Source organism: Danio aesculapii, chromosome 1 (assembly GCF_903798145.1).
Source record: "Danio aesculapii chromosome 1, fDanAes4.1, whole genome shotgun sequence".
Lineage (NCBI taxonomy): Eukaryota > Metazoa > Chordata > Actinopteri > Cypriniformes > Danionidae > Danio > Danio aesculapii.
In genome coordinates this window covers 25,131,926-25,152,698 of record NC_079435.1, presented here as the reverse complement: position 1 = coordinate 25,152,698, position 20,773 = coordinate 25,131,926, and the positions used below count along the sequence as shown (strand labels likewise).

At 35.6% G+C, this 20,773-nt stretch overlaps 1 protein-coding gene across 1 annotated transcript; it reads left to right on the top strand.

Annotated features, from left to right (window-relative positions):
- Positions 1-1,032: 1,032 nt before the first annotated feature.
- On the top strand, positions 1,033-12,075 carry zgc:152968 (uncharacterized protein LOC564848 homolog). The gene is made up of 17 exons (XM_056472999.1): positions 1,033-1,159; positions 2,571-4,375; positions 4,608-4,685; positions 4,803-5,013; positions 5,093-5,295; positions 5,624-5,725; positions 6,273-6,413; positions 6,502-6,616; positions 6,728-6,799; positions 8,559-8,699; positions 8,870-8,983; positions 9,054-9,127; positions 9,341-9,445; positions 9,548-9,663; positions 11,210-11,348; positions 11,467-11,587; positions 11,893-12,075. The coding sequence occupies exons 1-17, from the start codon at positions 1,033-1,035 to the stop codon at positions 11,982-11,984; spliced, it is 3,756 nt and encodes a 1,251-aa protein (XP_056328974.1). The 3' UTR covers positions 11,985-12,075.
- Positions 12,076-20,773: the final 8,698 nt, after the last annotated feature.

Sequence of the window (20,773 nt, the reverse complement as noted above, 5' to 3'; positions counted from 1 at the left end):
AGTTTTCTTTTTTTTCTTTTTTTGGAACTAAAGTACTAATAGGTGTGGCACAAGTGGCATGGCTCTTCTCGGCATAACATTTGTTGCTGATGAAAAATGTAATTTCCACCATCTTGAACATGTGCTCTGGTGTCACTATTCATTTTCATAGAAACCACCTAAATAATCTTCTACGCAAACTTTTTGAAGAGAAATTACATTGTTGTGATGAAAATGAAAAACCTATATTTTGTATAGAAATTCATATTGATAGTAGTCTTACATTAATAACTATAAAAATGTAACTTATTTCCCTACTGCTTAATAGTTACCAGATAAATAATAGTTTAAAGTGTTATTTTCACTGTTAAAGTAAAACTCTGGGTGTGCGACAAGGTGAAAACAGTGAATTTGACACCTCCAAGGAGGTTGAATAATATGGAAAAAAATAATAGAAAGGTAGTTAAAAAAATTTAAGTACGTTTTATTATTAGTTTGACTAAGAAAGAGGAATTTAAACAAAATTATATATATTTTTGGATATATGATCAAAGGACATAAAAGTGCCCGTAGTTGAAGAATTACCCCCATGTTGTGTGAAAGGGGCTTATATTATGCTTCTCACGTGGTTAGAAAAAAATTTAGGCCTAAGTCTAATATGCTGTTCTAGATAGACATTGAATCAATAAAGAGCTGATGTGATGTGAAAATTGCAAAAAGTGTCGCACATTACGAATTATATTTTTAAAGATTCGGTTCAATTGAACAATTCGCGAATCAGAATCGCTACAAAGCCGACCAATCAGCCACACCTGGAGATTGCCTAATTAAAACACTCGCGCTACCAGCTGAAGTAGTCTGTCTTTTAAGTTCACAAGTGTTAAAGTTATAATCTGCTTTTGTTGCGAGGTCCCCCTTTCCTCCGCCTTAACGCCTTATAGAAATCATGTCATCAAATCTCGTCGTTTCACAGATGTTGAATACAACAAGAGACAGAGAAATTGCGTTTTACTTACAGTGAACAGTACAGTAATTTGGTATCTCTTCAGCGGAATGTTTCCTTCCACAGCGCTCTTCGATGAAATAGATTGTCCCTTTTTTCAGTCTGGACGATGTCAGCGACCTTACTGTTTGTACAATCACAGCAAAGACAATACTCCTGGCATGATGAAAACCACAGGTAAACACTCGTGATTAACTTTGACAGTTAAACTAACTTAACGTTTTTTTAAGTTAATGGCCGCGCTGCTATCACTAGCGATGTTTTGCTTTTATTTAAATTGATCATTTAGTCGAACTGATTCGCAAACAGGTCGATTCTAAACAAATTCGAGACTCGTTTGCGTCAGTTCAAACCGTTCAGACCTAGCAACTCTTTTGATTAGCCTCGAAATTCAGTTAATTTCAATAACTATACGTCAAATTTAGCTGTTTGAAAAATTCATATGGCAACTTTTAAAACGTGACTCAAATGTGAATTAAAATGGCCTTCACAAAACGAAGAAAATAGCTACTCAACTACTTGCTCGCCAACAACACGTCAGGCTGAGAGAAGCCTAGATGGGCATATAATATATGTGGCCTATTTAAAATAAATTGGTCACTTAGTTACAATGTAAAAAAAAATGGACAGAAAAATAGGTCCTGGTATATTTAAATTAAAAGCATAAAATATACATTATATTAAAATGCAGATGACTTCTGTATAAAATAATGAAAAAAAAAAATCCTTCATATAACCAATAACTGTGCACTAGTTTTACAGATTAGAATGTAGAATGGTACTAAGTAATGTTTAAATCTATAATTATTTAGATTGAGCATCTAGTTTCCCGTTTTAGAAAAAAGTAGTAAAATAATTTAGAAATTGACACACCACACACACACACACACACAAATGCTTGGTTATAACCCAATGTTGTGTCACAAATAGACAACATTGGCATATTTAAAAAAAATAATACAAATAATTTTAAGTGACACTTTTTAACTCCAGTTAAGTTTGTCCAAATTTGGCCCAAAAAATGGAATACAACAACGCAGCATTTTAATGTAAACTATAGACCCCATACTGAATATGCACATTTTAAAGCATATGTTAATATAATTGTGCAGTTATATATTGTGTATAGTAATCGTTATATTTACGGCCTCTTGCTTATAAATTTATTTGCTTATAACTATTAGAAATTTTCTGAGGGAACTGCTGAGTCATAAAATTGAAAAAACTATTCTAGGAAATTGAGATTACCCATTATTAAGATCTAAGGTTTATGTGCCACATATATTTCTGAAAATGAGTTTATTTTCCCTAAATGCACAGCATAAAATAATTCAAAGCATTTCATTATACTGGCATTTTGATCAAATTAGCCGTTTCGCCCCTCATTCATTCAATCTCCTCTCATTAAAATGGTTTTATTATTGCTAAGCTCTTAATTTTCCAAGTAATCTCCCAAATGTGTGTGCTCAAATTCTGCCGTTAGAGTGCATAACAGAAAGAACATCTGTGCAGCGATGGTAAACTTCAAAGCATTGTTTTGGAGGTTTTTATTAATTTTTTATTTTTTTTTCCTCTGCTTCACATTTAGGTCTTGGAGATCCTAAAGTGACCTCTGCCAATGGAGCCTCCCACACCACCGAGGACAGTTATGCTTGTCTTGAGGAACTGGAGAGAATCAACAAAGAAATAGAGGCGGTGAGGAGTGAGGTGGAGAAAGAACAAAAAAGACTGTCTCAGTATCAGACATCACAGTCTCTTACACAAACAGGCCATTGCTCTGGAAAATATTTGCGAACCACCAAGAGTAGGACTAAAGACCAAAATGGTAACTATTTGAAATGCAAAAAGCCTGTTTGCTCAACCAGTGGTCAGAAGTATGTGGTTGACCGTGCCAAACCCAAGACTGATTTGGAATATGACCCCTGTTCCAATTTCTCAGCAGACTTGCTATCTAGCAGCTCAGCAGAATGCAAGCTGAAGTCAACCAACAAAGTTGATATTGATCAGAGTCTAAAGAGTAAACAAACCAGGAAAAAGGTTCAACCTCTGTCGTCTCATTTTGATGACTCTGAAGATGAAGGTACTTTGGTCATTGACATTCCATCTTTAACAAAAGACCACAGTAAACATAAAGCCAAACAGAAGAGTGCAATAACTAAACCACCACATATACTTGAGAGGAACGGTGCAGTTAACAATGATCTTTCAAATCAACAAACAAAACTCAATCAGCACAAAGAAAAGTCTTCTGATGGACTTCCAAGCCATGAAATGAAACGCACTGTGGATGACCAGGAGAACGTAAGGACCTTAGTGAAACCTATGATAATCACAGACGAGCAAGAATCTTCTGAGGGTGAACTTGTCATTGATGTGTCGCAATTTGAAGATGAGCATAAGCTTTCAAAGCAGTGTGAAACTAAAACCAAGGAACTGCTTGACTTACCCAAATTGTGCCCTATTAGTAATGCCCCAGCTGAGAATTATAAAGAGGCTAATGATGGGCAGATAATTAAAGACATAACAATGGAAAAGCACCCAGTAAAAGATATTGAAGCATTTCTGGAGGATCTAAGTGAAGAACCTGTGGCTGAACCAAATAACTTCACGAATATCAATATGGAAGCATTCGTTAAGCAAAAAGAGGAAAAAGCTCACAACATGGAGAATATCCTGGATGACATTTCCACATGTCTAAACAATATGAGAAGTCAGAGTGACGAGCTCAAATCCATTCAAGATGTTAATATGCTTCCTGTTAATTCCGTTCATGGAGATGAACGTATTTCCTCCCAATCTCCTACAAGTGCTTTACAAAATCTAACTTCTAGAGGAGAACCACAAAACAGCGGCATCTCAGGTTATGCTCTAAAGTCAGAAATTGTATCTTCAAAGGAGATCTCTCAAATGCATCAGCAGTATTTTCCTATGGTTGCATCTCAGTCCTTACCTTCATCATTACATAAGGCCGAAGAGCACAGATTCTTAGGACCACCACATTCTCAAAGCTTGACTGAAACATCTTGGGTGACACTTCATAAAAGTCATGGAGAAACATTTGTTCAGAACACACACCTAGTTTCAGAGACTAATTGTGGAGTTGTTTCTGCACCATCAAATAGTCTGCTCAACCCAAGAACTGTGGAGTCCATTGAAAAATTACCTACATCAAATGTATCATATCCAGCTGCCTGTGACATGACTGTTCCTTCACAGACCTTTGCTACAATGGCAGGAAGTAATAATGAACCCATTGTAGTTGACTCTAGTTCTGATGAGGAGCTTAGGTACTCTGACCTAGATCTTTCAGACACTGACCCCATGGAAGAATGCTACAGGATCTTCATGGAAGCCAACCAAAGTGAGGCTCCTGTGGTTCAGAGTGACACATCTGTAAGTTAATCCATCTAATATATCATCAAGGCTGATCAAATGTGCACAATTTTTTTTTAAGCTTTGAATATAAGATTTTAAAAATCATGAAAAATTAAAGTATTTATTTCACATGGAAATATTTTGTAGCATAATACCTTTAAGGCAACTACTGATCAGTTTAAAGAGTCCTTGTTGAGTTATTCATTTGTTAATGTAAAGTTTTTGAATGATTCACTTCTCATATTTTTAGGATAAAGTCGGGACTGAGATGAAGTCCAATCCAGCAGCCTTGCTAAAGAAAAGGGTGGCACATGTGGCTAAGTTTGAGGTATGAGACTTATACACAAACAACCAAGCATGCCGATATATATTTTGTGTGTGTGCGACAAATAGTGATTAAGTTTACCAAAGCTGTTTCTGATATTGTCCATCTTTCCATTATCAGCCAGCCAGCAAAAGCAAAGCACAAATTATTGTCCCTCTTCAAGAAGGAGCCTCCCATTTGAGTGTTCCCTCCAGAAGTCAGTTATGTCAAAGAAGAGCAGCCATTTTGACTGCAGCAGTGAAGGGATGTCAGTCTCAGATCATTAACAGTGCTCCAAAGAAAGTTTATACACCTAATGTTCATCAATTTCATCAAAGTACTGTGCAAAACTGTAAGCATCATGCACATTTTAGTTTAACAGATTTATTTGTTAGGAAATTGTGTCTTTACTGTTATTTCTTTTTTAATAGCATGTGTTGGTATCATTCCGGTTGGTGCCGCTCTACAGCTGGGGGCAAACCTGCACTTCATTGTACCTGAAGGAAATTGTGCTTTACCTTTGACACTGATTCCAACCACAATGTCTGTCCAAAGGCCACCTCAGCCTTCTCCACCTGTTCAACTTACACCAGCTCAACATCCTCTACAACTAGCAAATTATACACCAGCTAAGGTTGTGCATTTTTGGCATTAAGATTTAACCCCGTTCACTTAAGTGTTTATGTTGTTGAGCTTATAGTGAACAATTAATCCGTGCATAACATGCACTTCTAGACAAACTATAGACTTTACTAGCTAACAGAGAATGTTCACAGGCCAACATTCTGGCAAGGTTCTTTCAAAGTAATGAACACTCTTCCAGGAATTAAATAAAAGTTCTATTAACTTTGAACAAAGTTCTAAGCTATCAGGTCTTTAATATTATTCTCAATGTTCTCTTTTTTCTGGAGCTGTTTTAATTGGATCTTTGTCTAATGTTTTAATGTTACACTGTATTCCAGAGACAAGCAATTTGTTTGTCCACACAAGACTCGACACAACAAAGATTGAAATACCCAAGACATTCTGAAGCGCAGAATAGTGCACTGCACTCCCAACCAAATGTAAGGTTTAAAATCTAATCATTACATATTTAACCTCTAACATTGATAAAAGTGCATGCTGAGTGACTGTTGTTGGTTTGCACTTAGTCACAGTTAAAACTGTGTTTGCTAGTTATTTTATTATCAAGGTCTGTGGTAAACTATTTGCTCATGCTTTCAGTATGTCTATAAATGTCACATAAAACGGCATTCCAACTCACACAGGTAACCGTTAACATTGAATAAAGCACATAATCAGCACCTGAGGTGATCATTGTTCTATAAGTTTATGCTGTTCAACCACGAGGTTGCAAAAACAGCGAGTATCAGTTTTCATAACTTCATGTAACTTTTTTTTAAAATTTAAATGAGACATTTTTTTTGTATCTGGTATTATGCAGGACTTTTCCTTAGTGCATTGGCCAACTCTCAAAGTTCAATCAACAACCAGTGACTGCCAGACCTGAATTTCTTTGGTCAAAAGTCTTCTACGGTCATTTGTTTTAACATTACAGAAGAAATGTTCTGTCATGGTTTCATTAACTTTAAATTTGTGCTTTTTATAAAGGCGATGGGTGTCAAGCGAAAAGCAAAAGTACATCATGAAGTTGGGACAAAAGTTCCACACGATGTTCGTCAACGTTATGTGAACCTCTTTGTTGAGGAGTTCCTGAAGTCATCTGTGACGGTGCAAGATGCCTTTGAGAAGGTATGTTTGAGAGCAAAGAAGTACATTCATAATTTATTTAATGCTTCTGTTTTGTAATCTGTGTTCTCAACTTTTTAAAACACTTTAGGCTCTGGCAGAAGAGAAAATTGTTTATGACCGCAGTATCAATAAGCTCAAGTATCTAAGCATAGCTGTCAATGCGCTCAAGAGACTTAAAAACCAAAACATCTTGCCTGCCAAAGGTAGGTTTGGTATATTTATGCATGGTGTGCTTTTGTTCAAATTACTGCAGCCACTTTTGTTTACAGCACTGTACACTCCTATCAGGTCATCCTCCTTATATGTACTTACAGCTCCCAGTGAGAGAGATCAGCATGTGTCTAGAGGCAATGTACCACTAAATACTCAAGCACTTCAGGGACCCGGTAAGAGCTGGCTCTCATTTCAGGGTCAAACTAGAGTGTTCACCTCTGTCGCTATAATTCTTTCTTTCTTTTTTTGTTAGATGTGGTTTATTAAAATGCACAGTAGGAAGTACTCTATATTTATTTTGGACTGTTAATATGTAGTAGTAATTAAAAGTGTATATATTTTTTTCTTCATTTTCTAAATCAATGCTTAAGACTGCATAGTACTATATGTGTTAGGATGTCTCTTAGTAATAATTGTTATGATGATGATGATACAAAATTAGCACACACTGGACTTATATATTTATTTAATGATGCTTAAAGGGATTGTTCACCCAAAACAGAATATTTTCATTATTTACTCTTGTTTCAAACCTGTTTGACTTTTCTTCAAGATATTTTGAAGAAAGATGTAAAAATAGAGGCATCATGGTGGCGAAGTGGGTAGCGCAGTTGCCTCACAGCAAGAAGGTCGCTGGTTTGAGCCCTGTCTGGGTCAGTTGGCATTTGTGTGGAGTTTGCATGTTCTCCCTGTGTTGGCATGGGTTTCGTCCGGGTGCTTCGGTTTCCCCCACAGTCCTATAGGTGAATTGAATAAGCTAAATTAGCTGCAGTGTATTTCCCAGTGTTGGAAAGGCATCCGCTGCGTAAAACATTTGCTGGATAAGTTGGCGGTTCATTCTGCTGTTCAATTCAATTCACCTTTATTTGTATAGCACTTATACAATGTAGATTGTGTCAAAGCAGCTTCACATAAAAGGTCACAGTAAATAGGAACAGTGTAGTTCAGTTTGTAGTGTTTAAGTTTAGTTCAGTTTAGCTCAGTTCAGTGTGGTTTAATAATCACTACTGAGAGTCCAAATACTGAAGAGCAAATCCAACGATGCGCAGCTCTACAGATCCCGAACCATGCAAGCCAGTGGCGACAGCGGAGAGGGAAAAAAAACTTCACTAAAGGCGGAAGTGAAGAAAAAAAACCTTGAGAGAAACCAGGCTCAGTTGGGCACGACCATTTTAATTTCTCCGCTGGCCAAACGTTTTGTGCAGAGCTGCAGTCTCAGTGGCGGAGGCTGGAAGCTGGCCTCAGCGAAGACTCGTCTGTCTCTGGAGCGTCACAGGAATCAGTCTCATGTTCTGTGGCGCCGAAAAGAAAATGAATGAATGTAAAAATTAGTAACCATCGAGTTCCATAGCGTTTCTTTTTCTTACTATGAATGTCAATAGTTACCGGTTTCCAGGTTTTCAAAATATCTTCTGTTGTGTTCAACTGAATAATTAAAGTAGTTTGAACTACTTGAAGGTGAGTAAATGGTGAGTACTTCTTTAATTTTTAGATAAACTATCACTGTAAGAATGGTTAAAACGTGGGTAGTCAGAGTTCATTCATATTGTAGTAACATGGTACACTGTCAAACTTGCTGACTTTTCCTTCTGTATTGCTTTGAGGTTTGCAAGATTTTGAAAATCTCCACTGCTGCGTTTGTTCAAACATACAGTAAAAAGTGTAATATTGTGAAATATTATCACTATTTAAATTGCTTTTATTTTTAATATTATATTTATTAATGTTTTAAATGTATTTTTTCATGATTTCAAGTCATTAAAATATGCTAAGTAGCATGTTTCTGTTCAGAATTCTTTGAATGGAAAGTAAAAAGAAAAAAGTACACAAACGTTTTTACTTGCACATTTCATACGGATGTGTCCAGCATGTAGGTATCACTCTTTGTGTGTAGTTATTTTGAATATTCATAAATGTGTTTTGTTAATGCAGGCGATTTGACACTTTTTGAGCAACTGAAGGAGCACATCCTGTCTGAGGATTTGCTACAAGTAAACAACTTCCCTCGTAAACATCAGGACAAAGCTGACTTTGCCATCCAGTATGGAGATACCAAGAAGGGCATAAGTGACCGTGAGTCTGTTTAGAAGTTTAAACATGAGTAAAGGCTTTTCAGTTCCTCAAGGTGAATTAAATAAATAGGGTAAAATTTTAGTTTCATTAAGTTTATGAAAACATTTATCTTTAAATGAAGGTATTAGGGTTTTAAGCCTTTTCAATAATTAGGAAAACACTGCTAACAGCTTTGAAGAGAATCTGCTGTCGATGTGGAGCAACGTTCTCTGTCGACAGAAGTGGAAAACACAAACGCAGAGAAGAGTGTAACTATCATTATGGAAAAGTCATAGAGAATAGAGGTAAGAATGTTTTTAAAATTGATTTGATTAGAGTTTTTATTTCCATTATTTACTATTTGTTCTGTCATAGTACCCGGAGGTGTTGAGACGCGCTACAGTTGTTGTGAGAATGCAGTTGGGTCACCTGGATGTCAAGTCTTCAATGTATTATAATCTCCGTTCCAATTATACTCATGCTTTATTAGAGGGACTGAACACATTTCACCTGATTTGTCTTCACTCTTTTATGCTGTGGTTTATGTCCTTGAACTTTTATTCAATTGTGATATTGTAGCATTTCACCGAAGCCATTAACTTGATATTTTCAGTGACCAAAGTTGACTTTTTCAGTGTATTTTCTTGTGTACGTATTTACAGCTTCATGTGCATGATGCAGTAAGCCTTCAGGGCTTTGTGAGCAGTCTTCCTCAGTCTGTGGTGGGAGAAACATATCCAGGAGTCTATGCCATTGACACACAAACAGTAAGGCTTTAGTACCAATCCTAGTTGATTGTAAATAAATAAATAATAATAACGCAGAAAAAAAAAGCAGGTAATTTGATATTTCATTTTGTGTTTGACCAGTGCTACACGTCTCAAGGTCTGGAACTAGCAAGAGTGACTGTAGTGAGCAGCAGTTTACAAGTTGTCTTTGACTCCTTTGTCAAGCCTGATAATGATGTCATTGACTATAATACAAGGTAGGGATTGCTTTTAAGGCAAAACACTAAATTTGGCAACGTTTGAATTGGATCATCACCTTTCATCAAAGTTTTCCACTCTTTCTTGTCTTAGGACATTTTGACACTTTTTTGGCCTAATTCAAATGTTGACTGTATATAGATTACAGTACTGGTTTATTTGGCTTTTTCACAATGTTGTTTTAGATGAGTAGGGGCATGGTGACATTGACATGTAATGGTGACTTCAAAAGAAATATAGGTGTTTATGTTATTGTACTTGATCTGTTTCAATCTTTTAATATAAAACCCATCTTAGAGGCCTTTTCACCTTCAAAATGAGTTTCTCTAAACACTAAACAAGAAATCTTCATTATAATTGAGCTTATATCAAACGTTCCTGTGTTACACTTTGTTTAATGCATTATTTTCAACTACACTTATGCAATTTTGCCAGTCATTTCAAGAATAGTTTTTGGGGGCCTAAAAATGTAAAAAGTACACTTATCATTGCAGCATAAACTATGGAAGCACAATTAAATTTATTTCTGACAACCATGACATCAGTCATGTTCATTCTATAAGTAAGCACAGGCGTGTAGTGTGTTATAGGCATGGGACAATAACCATTTTTAAGGTATACCACAGTTTGAAAAAGTCAAGGTTTGCCAAAATTTTCTGCTATATCATTCCTACGGTTGTGTATGATTTATTTAAATTTTTTTTTTTTTTTAGGACGACAGTATCTCCAGCAGAAAAAAAATATTAAAAGATGCAATTTTAAATTGTAAAGAAATCCTATGTTTTAGAAACTAATGAAGACAGAAGTCAATGATTAATTTGAATTATTTCGCCTGACATATTTTTCTGTTAAAATATATTGGAAATGTTTATCAAAACAGGTTTTAAAGGGGGATTTTTTTTTTTTTTTTAACTGAAGACATTTAAAAAGAATATATTTTAAGGCAGTGATCACAATACCGTAAAACCGTGATATTTTTATCCAAGGTTATACAGTCAGAATCTTATACGTGTGTGTGTGTGTGTGTGTGTGTGTGTGTGTGTGTGTGTATAACACTACTAGCCTGGAATGCATAATACAGTTTTTCAGTGATCTGTGTTAACATATATCATTGGACAGCACCTGTCTATATATTGCGTTTTCATAAAATGATAAAGAAATTTAATACATTTACTTTTTATTTTATATTTTATTTTGCTTTCTACATACCAAAACTTGCTTATGGTACAAATTCTGGCATCACTTTCAAATTTAGTTTTTATCTGGCAGTTAAACAGAACAGTATGATCTGCTGGTGTGGATATAAGATAGTTGTCTTAGTACTTTTGTCTGAACAGGCTTTAATTCTAGCCTATATTCTGAAGGTTATTACAGATTTTTTTTTCCATATACTTCATAATTTACTTAAATTTATAACCCAAATGTCATCTGTAAAAACCTTCAATTTTAAAATGTCAAAACAAAACGTGAATTTTAAACCTGGCTTGCTCCGGTGTTCTCAAACTGTGGTAAATTATGTAAATTATAACTCTTTATCCTGCACAGGTTCTCAGGCATCAGTGAAGCTGATGTGAAGAGCAGCAGCTCATCTTTGCGTGATGTACAAGCAGTGCTTTTGAGCTTTATTAATGCGGACACGATTCTGATTGGCCATGGCTTGGAGAATGACTTAGCTGCCCTTAAAGTGAGTTCTAACAGCATGCCAAAATACCAGTATAAACTGTCAGGATTATGAACCTGGCATTGGCTTTTTTGATTAGAAGCTCTCAAGAATCATATGTTGGTTGTTCTGCCATCTTCAGATTATTCACAGTACTGTGGTTGACACCTCTGTGGTGTTCCCCCACCGTCTGGGTCTGCCACACAAAAGAGAGCTAAACAGTCTGACTGCAGACTACCTTCGGAGAATTATACAAGAGAGTGGTATGTTGGCCTGCTAAACACATTTGTAAACAATGGCCATGAGAAAACCTCGCTGTACAGCCTGTAGCTTTGGACAGCAGGTGTATGTAGTTTCATGGCACATTTTCCATACCCTCAAAGCTAATGTAGGGCTGTTGTATACATTGAATGTTCAGATGTGTTTAACTATTCCATGAAATAGCTGTGAGAAGTAATTAAGTCAGGAAATAAGTCTATTGAGCACACCTCCAATCATGACCTGCATACAATTTAAGAGTACATGCTTGTCTTTCAAAGAAAACAAACACGTTTCTCATTTGCCACAGTGGCGGGTCACGACACGCGTGAGGATGCCACTGCATGCATGGAGCTCATGCTCTGGAGGGTGAAAGAAGACTCCAAAGTGAAAAGATGGTGAACTACAATAAAGTGTATCCGTTCACGACATACACCTATGCATACAAGCTTTGTGTGGAGTGTTGGAATTGAGTGATTATTTTTGTTGAATTATTGTTACTATTATTGATATTATTCTATATGGTTATAATACATTTGTGTTTGGTCCTGAAGCTTTTTTTTGTTTAATTTCACACTATTGATTGTATAATTGCAACTTAATAAATATTGGTTTATTTTGTTGGCTTATAATGCACTGTGGCAGTACTGTAAATAATGAATTCTGGAAAGAGGGAAATAAATCAAAGGCATCAACAAGAAATCTGCATCATGTGATTAATTTATTTTCAACTCCATATCTTAAAGTGTGTTTGGCATCCAGGTGTTTGTAATCAAGTGTTTTTCTCTCCTGGCATTTGAACCAATGAGATTCAACTGATTATCAGCACCACATGTGTCAAATCAAATAATGAGGACATAAGTCACTCGCTAGAGCTTTCATCCCAATGATTTTCAGAAGATGTGGTACTTTCAGAAGGTGTGGTACCAGGTGTGTAAATGATCTGACATTACTTTGTATGTTGTTATGATATAGATTTAATCTATTTAAGTATTTTTTTTTATTTATTTACAATTGTTAGGATCTATTTGTCAACACTTTTTCAGGTCTTTACACAGTGAGCACAACAGCAGTCTATGTATGACATTTGGGTCATTTTCAAGTGCTGTTGTGCAAAGTACATCCATTCAGCGTCTACATCTGTCAACGCAAATTATTTTCCCACTCATAACCACTAGCGTGTTTAGTGTTTTCAATGTATTTTTTTTTTCTTTCGTAAAGTTGTTTAATTCAGAACCTGAACATACTGTATACAGAACTGAATAATATGGCAATTTGCTACATTTCTATATTGAGACACTGTTTGGAATTACGCAGGTAATGCATATTGTGTGTGTTTATTTCTGAAGTGTTTATATGTTCCAGGATGACAATGGAAGTATTCATCAGACAGTATAGGTTTTTAAGAATGCTATGCCTTATTTATTTATTTATTGATTTATCTATTATATTTTATTTCCTCAACCGGTTCAATTCAAAGTATAACTACACCACAATACAACAGGGAACCTAATATGTCAATTTTCTGCATTTTCTATCATATTGTGACTTAAATACTGTTTGGATTAATATTATGAAGTAATATTATGGTGGAGATACTAACATTATCAAAATAAGATTTGGTGCCAAAAAAAAATCATTGCAGCTCATGATGGACATAAACTATGACATTGCATAAAGTTGTGAAAAACAATTATCAATGCTACACTTTAATTTTTTTAATTATTTTTTTTTTCAACTGGAGATTACATAAAATATGAACAAACCCTGATATGTCCTAACATATATATATATATATATATATATATATATATATATATATATATATATAAAAGATAGAAGTTTATGTTGTTGTTGTTCCTTTTTGTATTTGTGAAATGTTTTTCATACATTTGATATTGCTGTCAAAAATACTATTTCACTTATGATCTATTACATTCACTGAAAGACAGTATAATGCATACCAGACCAGTAGTAGGCGATATTGCTTTGTAAGAAAACACTAACCTGGCTTCTATTAACAGGTTTGCATGAAATATTTGCAATAACTGTTGAATTATTTAAAAAGGAAAAGAGAAATGAAAATTTAGTTGACTGATGTTATGTGACAAAAATTCTTGATCATTATTGTTCAAATGTCATTTCTTTCACAAGGACAGATGTTGGTTGATACCAGTGCTGGTCAAATAATTAGAATATCTACAAAATTATTTTTTTTTTCTCTAATTCCATTCAAGAAGTGAAACCTGTTTAATGTTTAAATTTTATTCCAAACAGACTGATAAACTATAACTAATAAAAACCCTTAATTTCAGTGCTTCAAGAACTGAACCACTAAGCACAGACGTATGCAAGACATCGGTTTCAGCTCTTGCGTTACTTGTGTCAAGCCACTGTTGAACAACAGACCGCATCAGAAGCATCTCACCTGGGCTAAAGACTGGACTACTCCTAAGTGCTAAAGTTATGTTCTCTGATTAAAGTAAATATTGCAGGGTCAGGGTCCCCGAGTCTGGAGGAAGAGAGGAGATGCACACAATCCCCGTTGCTTGAGGTCCAGTATAAAATTTCCACAGTCAGTAATGGTTTGGGGTGCTAGGTCATCTGCTGGTGTTGCTCCACTGTTTTCTAAAGTCCAAGGTCAATGTAATGCTTCCTGCTGCTGACCAACTTTATGGAGATGCAGATTTTGTTTTCCAACGGGACTTGGCACCTGCACACAGTGCCAAAGCTACCAGTACCTGGTTTAAGGACCATCGTATCTCTGTTCTTTATTGGCCAGCAAACTCACCCGACCTTAAGACCTTAACCCCATAGAAAATCTCTGGGATATTGTGAAGAGGAATATGTGATATGCCAGACCCAACAATACAGAAGAGCTGAAGGCTGCTATCAGAGCACCAGGGCCTCTCGCAACACCTAAGCAGTGCCACAGACTGATCAACTCTATGTAAATCAGGCTAAAGGAGCCCCAACTTCGTATTGAATGTTGTGCATGCTCATTCTTCATGTTCATACTTTTCAGTTGGACAAGTTTTCTAAAAACCCTGTCTTTGTATTGTTATCAAGTAATATTCTAATTTTCTGAGATATTGAATTTGGGGTTTTCATTAGTTGTCATCAAAACTAAGAGAAACAAACATTGGAATCAATGGATACTGTATGATATACGTTACTGTAAGTTTCACTTTTTTGATTATGATTAGGAAGATGATGATGAGGAACTTGGGTGTTTTACATCAACATTCGACTCCATCTCTATTACGATAAATTAAATTCAAAAGAGCTTTATTTGCATGACCTGTATAGTATTGCTAAAGCATTGCAGATTACATAAACCATGAATAACATCCATAAACTGATTATATAACACGCATATACAGTACATAGTCAAGAAATACACATACAAATAAGAAAATAAAGACTAATATGAGAATTAAAAATGAGAGAAAAGATATTGTGAAAATATAAGAAAATGGAATAAAACAATACACAAGTGTGCATTTATTCATTTCATACACGTATTCCTTAATTCATATGCTTTCTCTCTATCATGATGAGTGCCTTAAGCAAAGAGTGGATGATTATCCAGAAAACATCAGTGTGTGTGTGTGTGTGTGTGTGTGTGTGTGTGTGTGTGTGTGTGTGTGTGTGTGTGTGTGTGTGTGTGTGTGTGTGTGTGTGTGTCCTGCTGAATGTGTGTGAGGCTCATTTAAGGACTACTGGATCAAATATACTGTTCAGTTTAGACTGAAAGCTCCGGTTTCCCCCACAAGTCCATCTAGACATGCGCTATAGGGGAATTGGGTAAGCTAAATTGTCTGTAGTGATTGTGTTTGGGGGTTTCCCTGTGCTGGGCTGCAGCTGGAAGGGCATCTGCTGCGTAAAACATATGCTGAATAAGTTGGCAGTTCATTCCACTAAGGCGAGTCCTGATTAATAAAGAGACTAAGCCGAAAAGAAAATGAATGAATGACTTTATGCTGAAAAAAAAGAGTTTGGTGTAGTAAAATCGAATAAATTTACTGTCATCATTTTTAAATTGTAATATTAAATGTCAAGGATAACTAGAATTTCCTAAGTAAATTATTTAATACTTATATATTTACTTGATGAAATGGATAGATTGAGTGTCCAGAAAAGTGCTTTATACATCTAAGGAATTATTATTAATATTAAGTTTTGTTGACTTAACTGGATCTGTCTTCGCACATAGGTTAACTCATTCAGTTCGAGTACAATCAAATTCTGAGTTCTTGTTTCTATTAAGTTCAACAAACTTTCATTCAAATGTAAGTCAAAGGAACTCACAGATAGATAGATAGATAGGTAGATAGATAGATGAAAAGGCATACAGGCGGTTCATGTAAATTGCAGCTACCTCATTAGCAATTATTTTAAATCGAAGAGAGACATAAACATGTTGTTCAATCATCAATAGCAGAGAAAGCCACTTAAACATGAGGTGCTTCAGGAAGGTTATAGTGCGTAAATTCACCTGAAAACTGTGGATACTGAAGAAAGGGGAAAGCATTTTTGGAGTTGTGAATTGTGCCTCTGTTTCCATAGCAGAACTGCCTGAAAAACACCTCCTGAGTTCTTTATTTTGTTTTGTTTTGTTGTAATATCTGGAAATTTTTGGCAAAACTGATGTGTTGAAAATTGAAATAGACATACTTTCAACTCAATTTGTACATTCAAGTGATTTTCAAACACTTAGTAAAATGTTTTCTAAATCTTCAGTTAATTTAAAGGGATTAGTTAAAGTTAAAGGGATAGTTCACCTAAAAACAACATTTACTTATTATTTACTCACCCTCAAGTGTTTCTAAACCTTTAAGAGTTTCTTTCTTCCGTTAAACACAAAAGAAGATATTCTGCAGAAAGCTGAAAACCTGTTAACATTGACCTCCATAGTATGAAAAACAAATACCATGGATGTTAATAATAGTTAACTTAAGTATCTAATATCTAATAGAGGAAAGAATCTCATTAATGTTTAAAACATAGTAAATGGGGAGTAAATAATGAATCCATTTTCATTTTTTGCTGAACTATCCCTTTAAGTAGAGGTTATACCATTTCAGTTTCAGATAATAATAATACATACAACTTGAAAGATAACCCAGTATGTAATGACAGTAATATTAATTTCAGAGCTGAAGGGCTTGTAGATCTGGCTTCAGCCTCTGTATAATGACCTCTCGGTGTCTGAGCCAAAATCAGAAACCCTTTAATTCATTCTGAAGGGACTGAATTCGGCAAAGAACTGAATCGGGGACAGGGCTACTGCTCTGAATTGACTTTTAAACTGCTCCTAGTGGAGTTTTACCTGCTGCTTGACTCTTTCCACTCTTCTGACAGGTGTTTGAGGGCTGCGGCTGCCGTGAAAAGCCAGTGTGAGGGCTGCTGAAACAGTGGGCTGACATGCCCGGGAGCAGTGCCAGGGCGCTGTTGGTGCTGCCCGTTCGGGCTCATGCTGTACAAGCTATGTGAGCGTAGCCCAACTGGCTGCTGGGAATGCCTCCGCGACAGCACTGACTACTGTACCAGCGTCCAGACACGGCTCTTGGCACAGACAAAAAGAAACCAGATGCTACTGCTTCCTGCTGAGAATGTAAGAAAATCAGTTTGTGGAGATTAATGATATTTTGAAAGACGTATGATCAATGAGATATCCTATGTGATCAGTATTTGGGTAGTTGACAAGCAGACAGTAAAAATGTTTTTTTAAGTGAAACAAAATTTTTAAATAAAAAAGTTATGTAAATGCATAACTTATTTATATAAAAAAGTATATATATATATATATATATATATATATATATATATATATATATATATATATATATATATATATATATATATATATATATATATATATTCAGTTTTACTATCTTTTAAACATTAATAAGATTCTTTCTTCTATTAGATATTAGAAGATACTTAAGTTAACTATTATTAACATCCATGGTATTTGTTTTTCCTGCTATGGAGGTCAATAACAGGTTTTCAGCTTTCTGCAGAATATCTTCTTTTGTGTTTAACGGAAGAAAGAAACTCTTAAAGGCTTAGAAACACTTGAGGGTGAGTAAATAATAAGTAAATGTTATTTTTAGGTGAACAATCCCTTTAACTTTAACTAATCCCTTTAAATTAACTGAAGATTTAGAAAACATTTTACTAAGTGTTTGAAAATCACTTGAATGTACAAATTGAGTTGAAAGTATGTCTATTTCAATTTTCAACACATCAGTTTTGCCAAAAATTTCCAGATATTACAACAAAACAAAACAAAATAAAGAACTCAGGAGGTGTTTTTCAGGCAGTTCTGCTATGGAAACAGAGGCACAATTCACAACTCCAAAAATGCTTTCCCCTTTCTTCAGTATCCACAGTTTTCAGGTAAATTTAAGCACTATAACCTTCCTGAAGCACCTCATGTTTAAGTGGCTTTCTCTGCTATTGATGATTGAACAACATGTTTATTTCTCTCTTTGATTCAAATTAATTGCTAATAAGGTAGTTGCAATTTACATGAACTGCCTGTAGGCCTTTCGTCTGTCTGTCTGTCTGTCTGTCTGTCTGTCTGTCTGTCTGTATGTCTGTGATAGTGCAATTATTTAAATTAAATGAGTTCCTTTGACTTACATTTGAATGAAAGTTTGTTGAACTTAATAGAAACAAGTTAGGTGAACTCAGAATTTGATTGTACTTAAACTAAATGAGTTAACCTATGTACGATTACAGATCCAGTTAAGTCAACAAAACTTAATAATAATAATAATTCCTTAGAAGTATAAAGCACTTTTCTGGACACTCAAACCGCTTTACACATTAGGGGGAATCTCCTTATCCACCTCCAGTGTGCAGCATCCACCTGAATGACGCGACGGCAGCCATATTGCGCCAGACCGCACACCAGCTAATTGGAGAGGAGACAGAGTGATGAAGCCAATTATGATATGGGAATATGAAATTTTATGATATGGGGATGGACAGAGGCCAGTGGGCAGATTTGGCCAGGATGCCAGGGTTAAACCCCTACTCTACTTAAACACCTACTTTTTTTTTTTTTTTTTTTTTTTTTTTTTTTTAAGGATATCCTGGGATTTTTAATGACCACAGAGAGTCAGGACCTCGGTTTAACGTCTCATCCGAAAGATGGTGTTCACTGAGAAGTATAGAGTCCCCTTCACTATACGGGGGCATTAGGACCCACACAGACTGCAGGTTGAGCGCCCCTGCTGGCTTCACTAACACCACTTCCAGCAGCAATCTAGCTTTCCCATGTGGTCTCCCATCCAGGTACTGACCGGGTGCAGCCCTGCTTAGCTTCAGCGGGGGACCATGTGAGAGTTGCAGAGAGCTAGCTGCATAGGCAGCTTAGATTTATGGTCTAAGTAAATGATATACAATTTAAGTAAGGAATATTTTTGATATATTAGGAATAATTAAATTTCTAATACAGTAAAGTTAAAATTATTTAATTGAATCAAGGAAGGGGTGACACGGTGGCTCAGTGGTTAGCACTGTCACCTTACAGCAAGAAGGTCGCTGATTCGAGTCCCAGCTGGACCAGTTTCTATGTGGAGTTTGCATGTTCTCCCCATGTTCGTGTGGTCTTCTGCTGTGACAGCAAAAATGAAGCAAAACAACTCATAATAATATACAGATGGTGTGAGAGCAATTTAGCTTTGTTTTTGGACACTTGCACGTATCTTCAAATAGTGATATTTATTTATTTTATATAAAAAATACATTCATATATATTTGCCTTTGTAACTTGTAGGATTTGTTAGACATTTTTAGTAAATAGGGGTGTCACACCAAGGGACTTCATTTGATAGTGGTTCCAAAAAAGTTAAATATGTGAAAAATCTGGAGACAAAAATTTAACTGGTGTATGTCATGGACTTCACAGGGGGCTTCAGTCACAGGATGCTGAATGGGGTCTTTCAACAAATTAAAGTGTTCAGCGGAATTGCTTAACATTTTCAAATGTTTAGTTTTACGATTTTCTTTTTAATAAGATAAGAGCTGTAATTTATTGAAAGGACAGTCACACCATAGGACATATATTTTGAGATTTGCCTGTAAAATTATATAATATATTATATATTATATAAAATATAATACAGTTTTTATGACAAGACTTCCTCAGTAAATATAGTTTAACCCATTTACTGCATTTTAAATGATGACAATACTAAGAAGCTTATATATAATTTAATTTTGAGAGGATGACATGCTTATGATTGACCACGGCTGGTCCCACATTAGCTAACACACGATTCCCCAATCAGACGATTTCTAAGTCAACATAAATAACCAGAGTTTCTTACCTCAGTCATCTTCGTCTTGAAGAATCTCTCCTTCCACCCCTACTCCTCCTCCTTTTTTCTAGATAAGGCATCACTGTGGCCCAGTGGTTAGCACTGTTGCCTTTACCAGGCCAGTCGACATTTACATGTTCTCTCCATGCTTTACATGTTCCCTGGTTTCCTCCCACTGTCCAAAGACATGCCACATAAGGGAATTGATCAAACCAAATTGGCACCATAGATGAGCTCTTAGTCAGCAGTATATCTCTCCATAGCAATCCCTAATTTGTCTTTAGCCATAAACAGCAGGAGAGTTCTTGAAATCTACCTGTGCTCAAACTCCCCTCTCGCCAGCCTCGTGGATCTTATGAGCTTTATAATCAATCATAAGCCAAGTGTGAACTCTTGAATTCTACATTTTGCTACAAATGCTACTACACTTCAACAACCCAATTATTTATTTTATCTAGTTATTCGAGCTTCCAATTAAAACTGAAATAGTTTTAAAGATATTTTATATGTGTTCAGATGTAACTTTCTTTGAAAGAGTCCATTCCCTACAGGGGCACAGCAGGTGTTAAAATTGCGTGTATATATTTCTTTCAATTAGTTTGACCAGGTCCTCCTTCAAAACAGTATTAATGAGTTGCTACCCAGTGTCTTAATTGTAAGACAAATGACCATGTGGTACTATACTAATTGATTGAAGACAGGAATTCAGTTGGACTAATTGAATGGCTTAGGAAAAAAATCATTCAGTCTAAAGTGCGTTGCATTCCTTGAAAACTCACCGAAGGTTAATTAGTTTTACCTCGGAATCAATAAAATCAGTGCAAAAGAAAATCCAACCTTATCACCTTTTGGCTA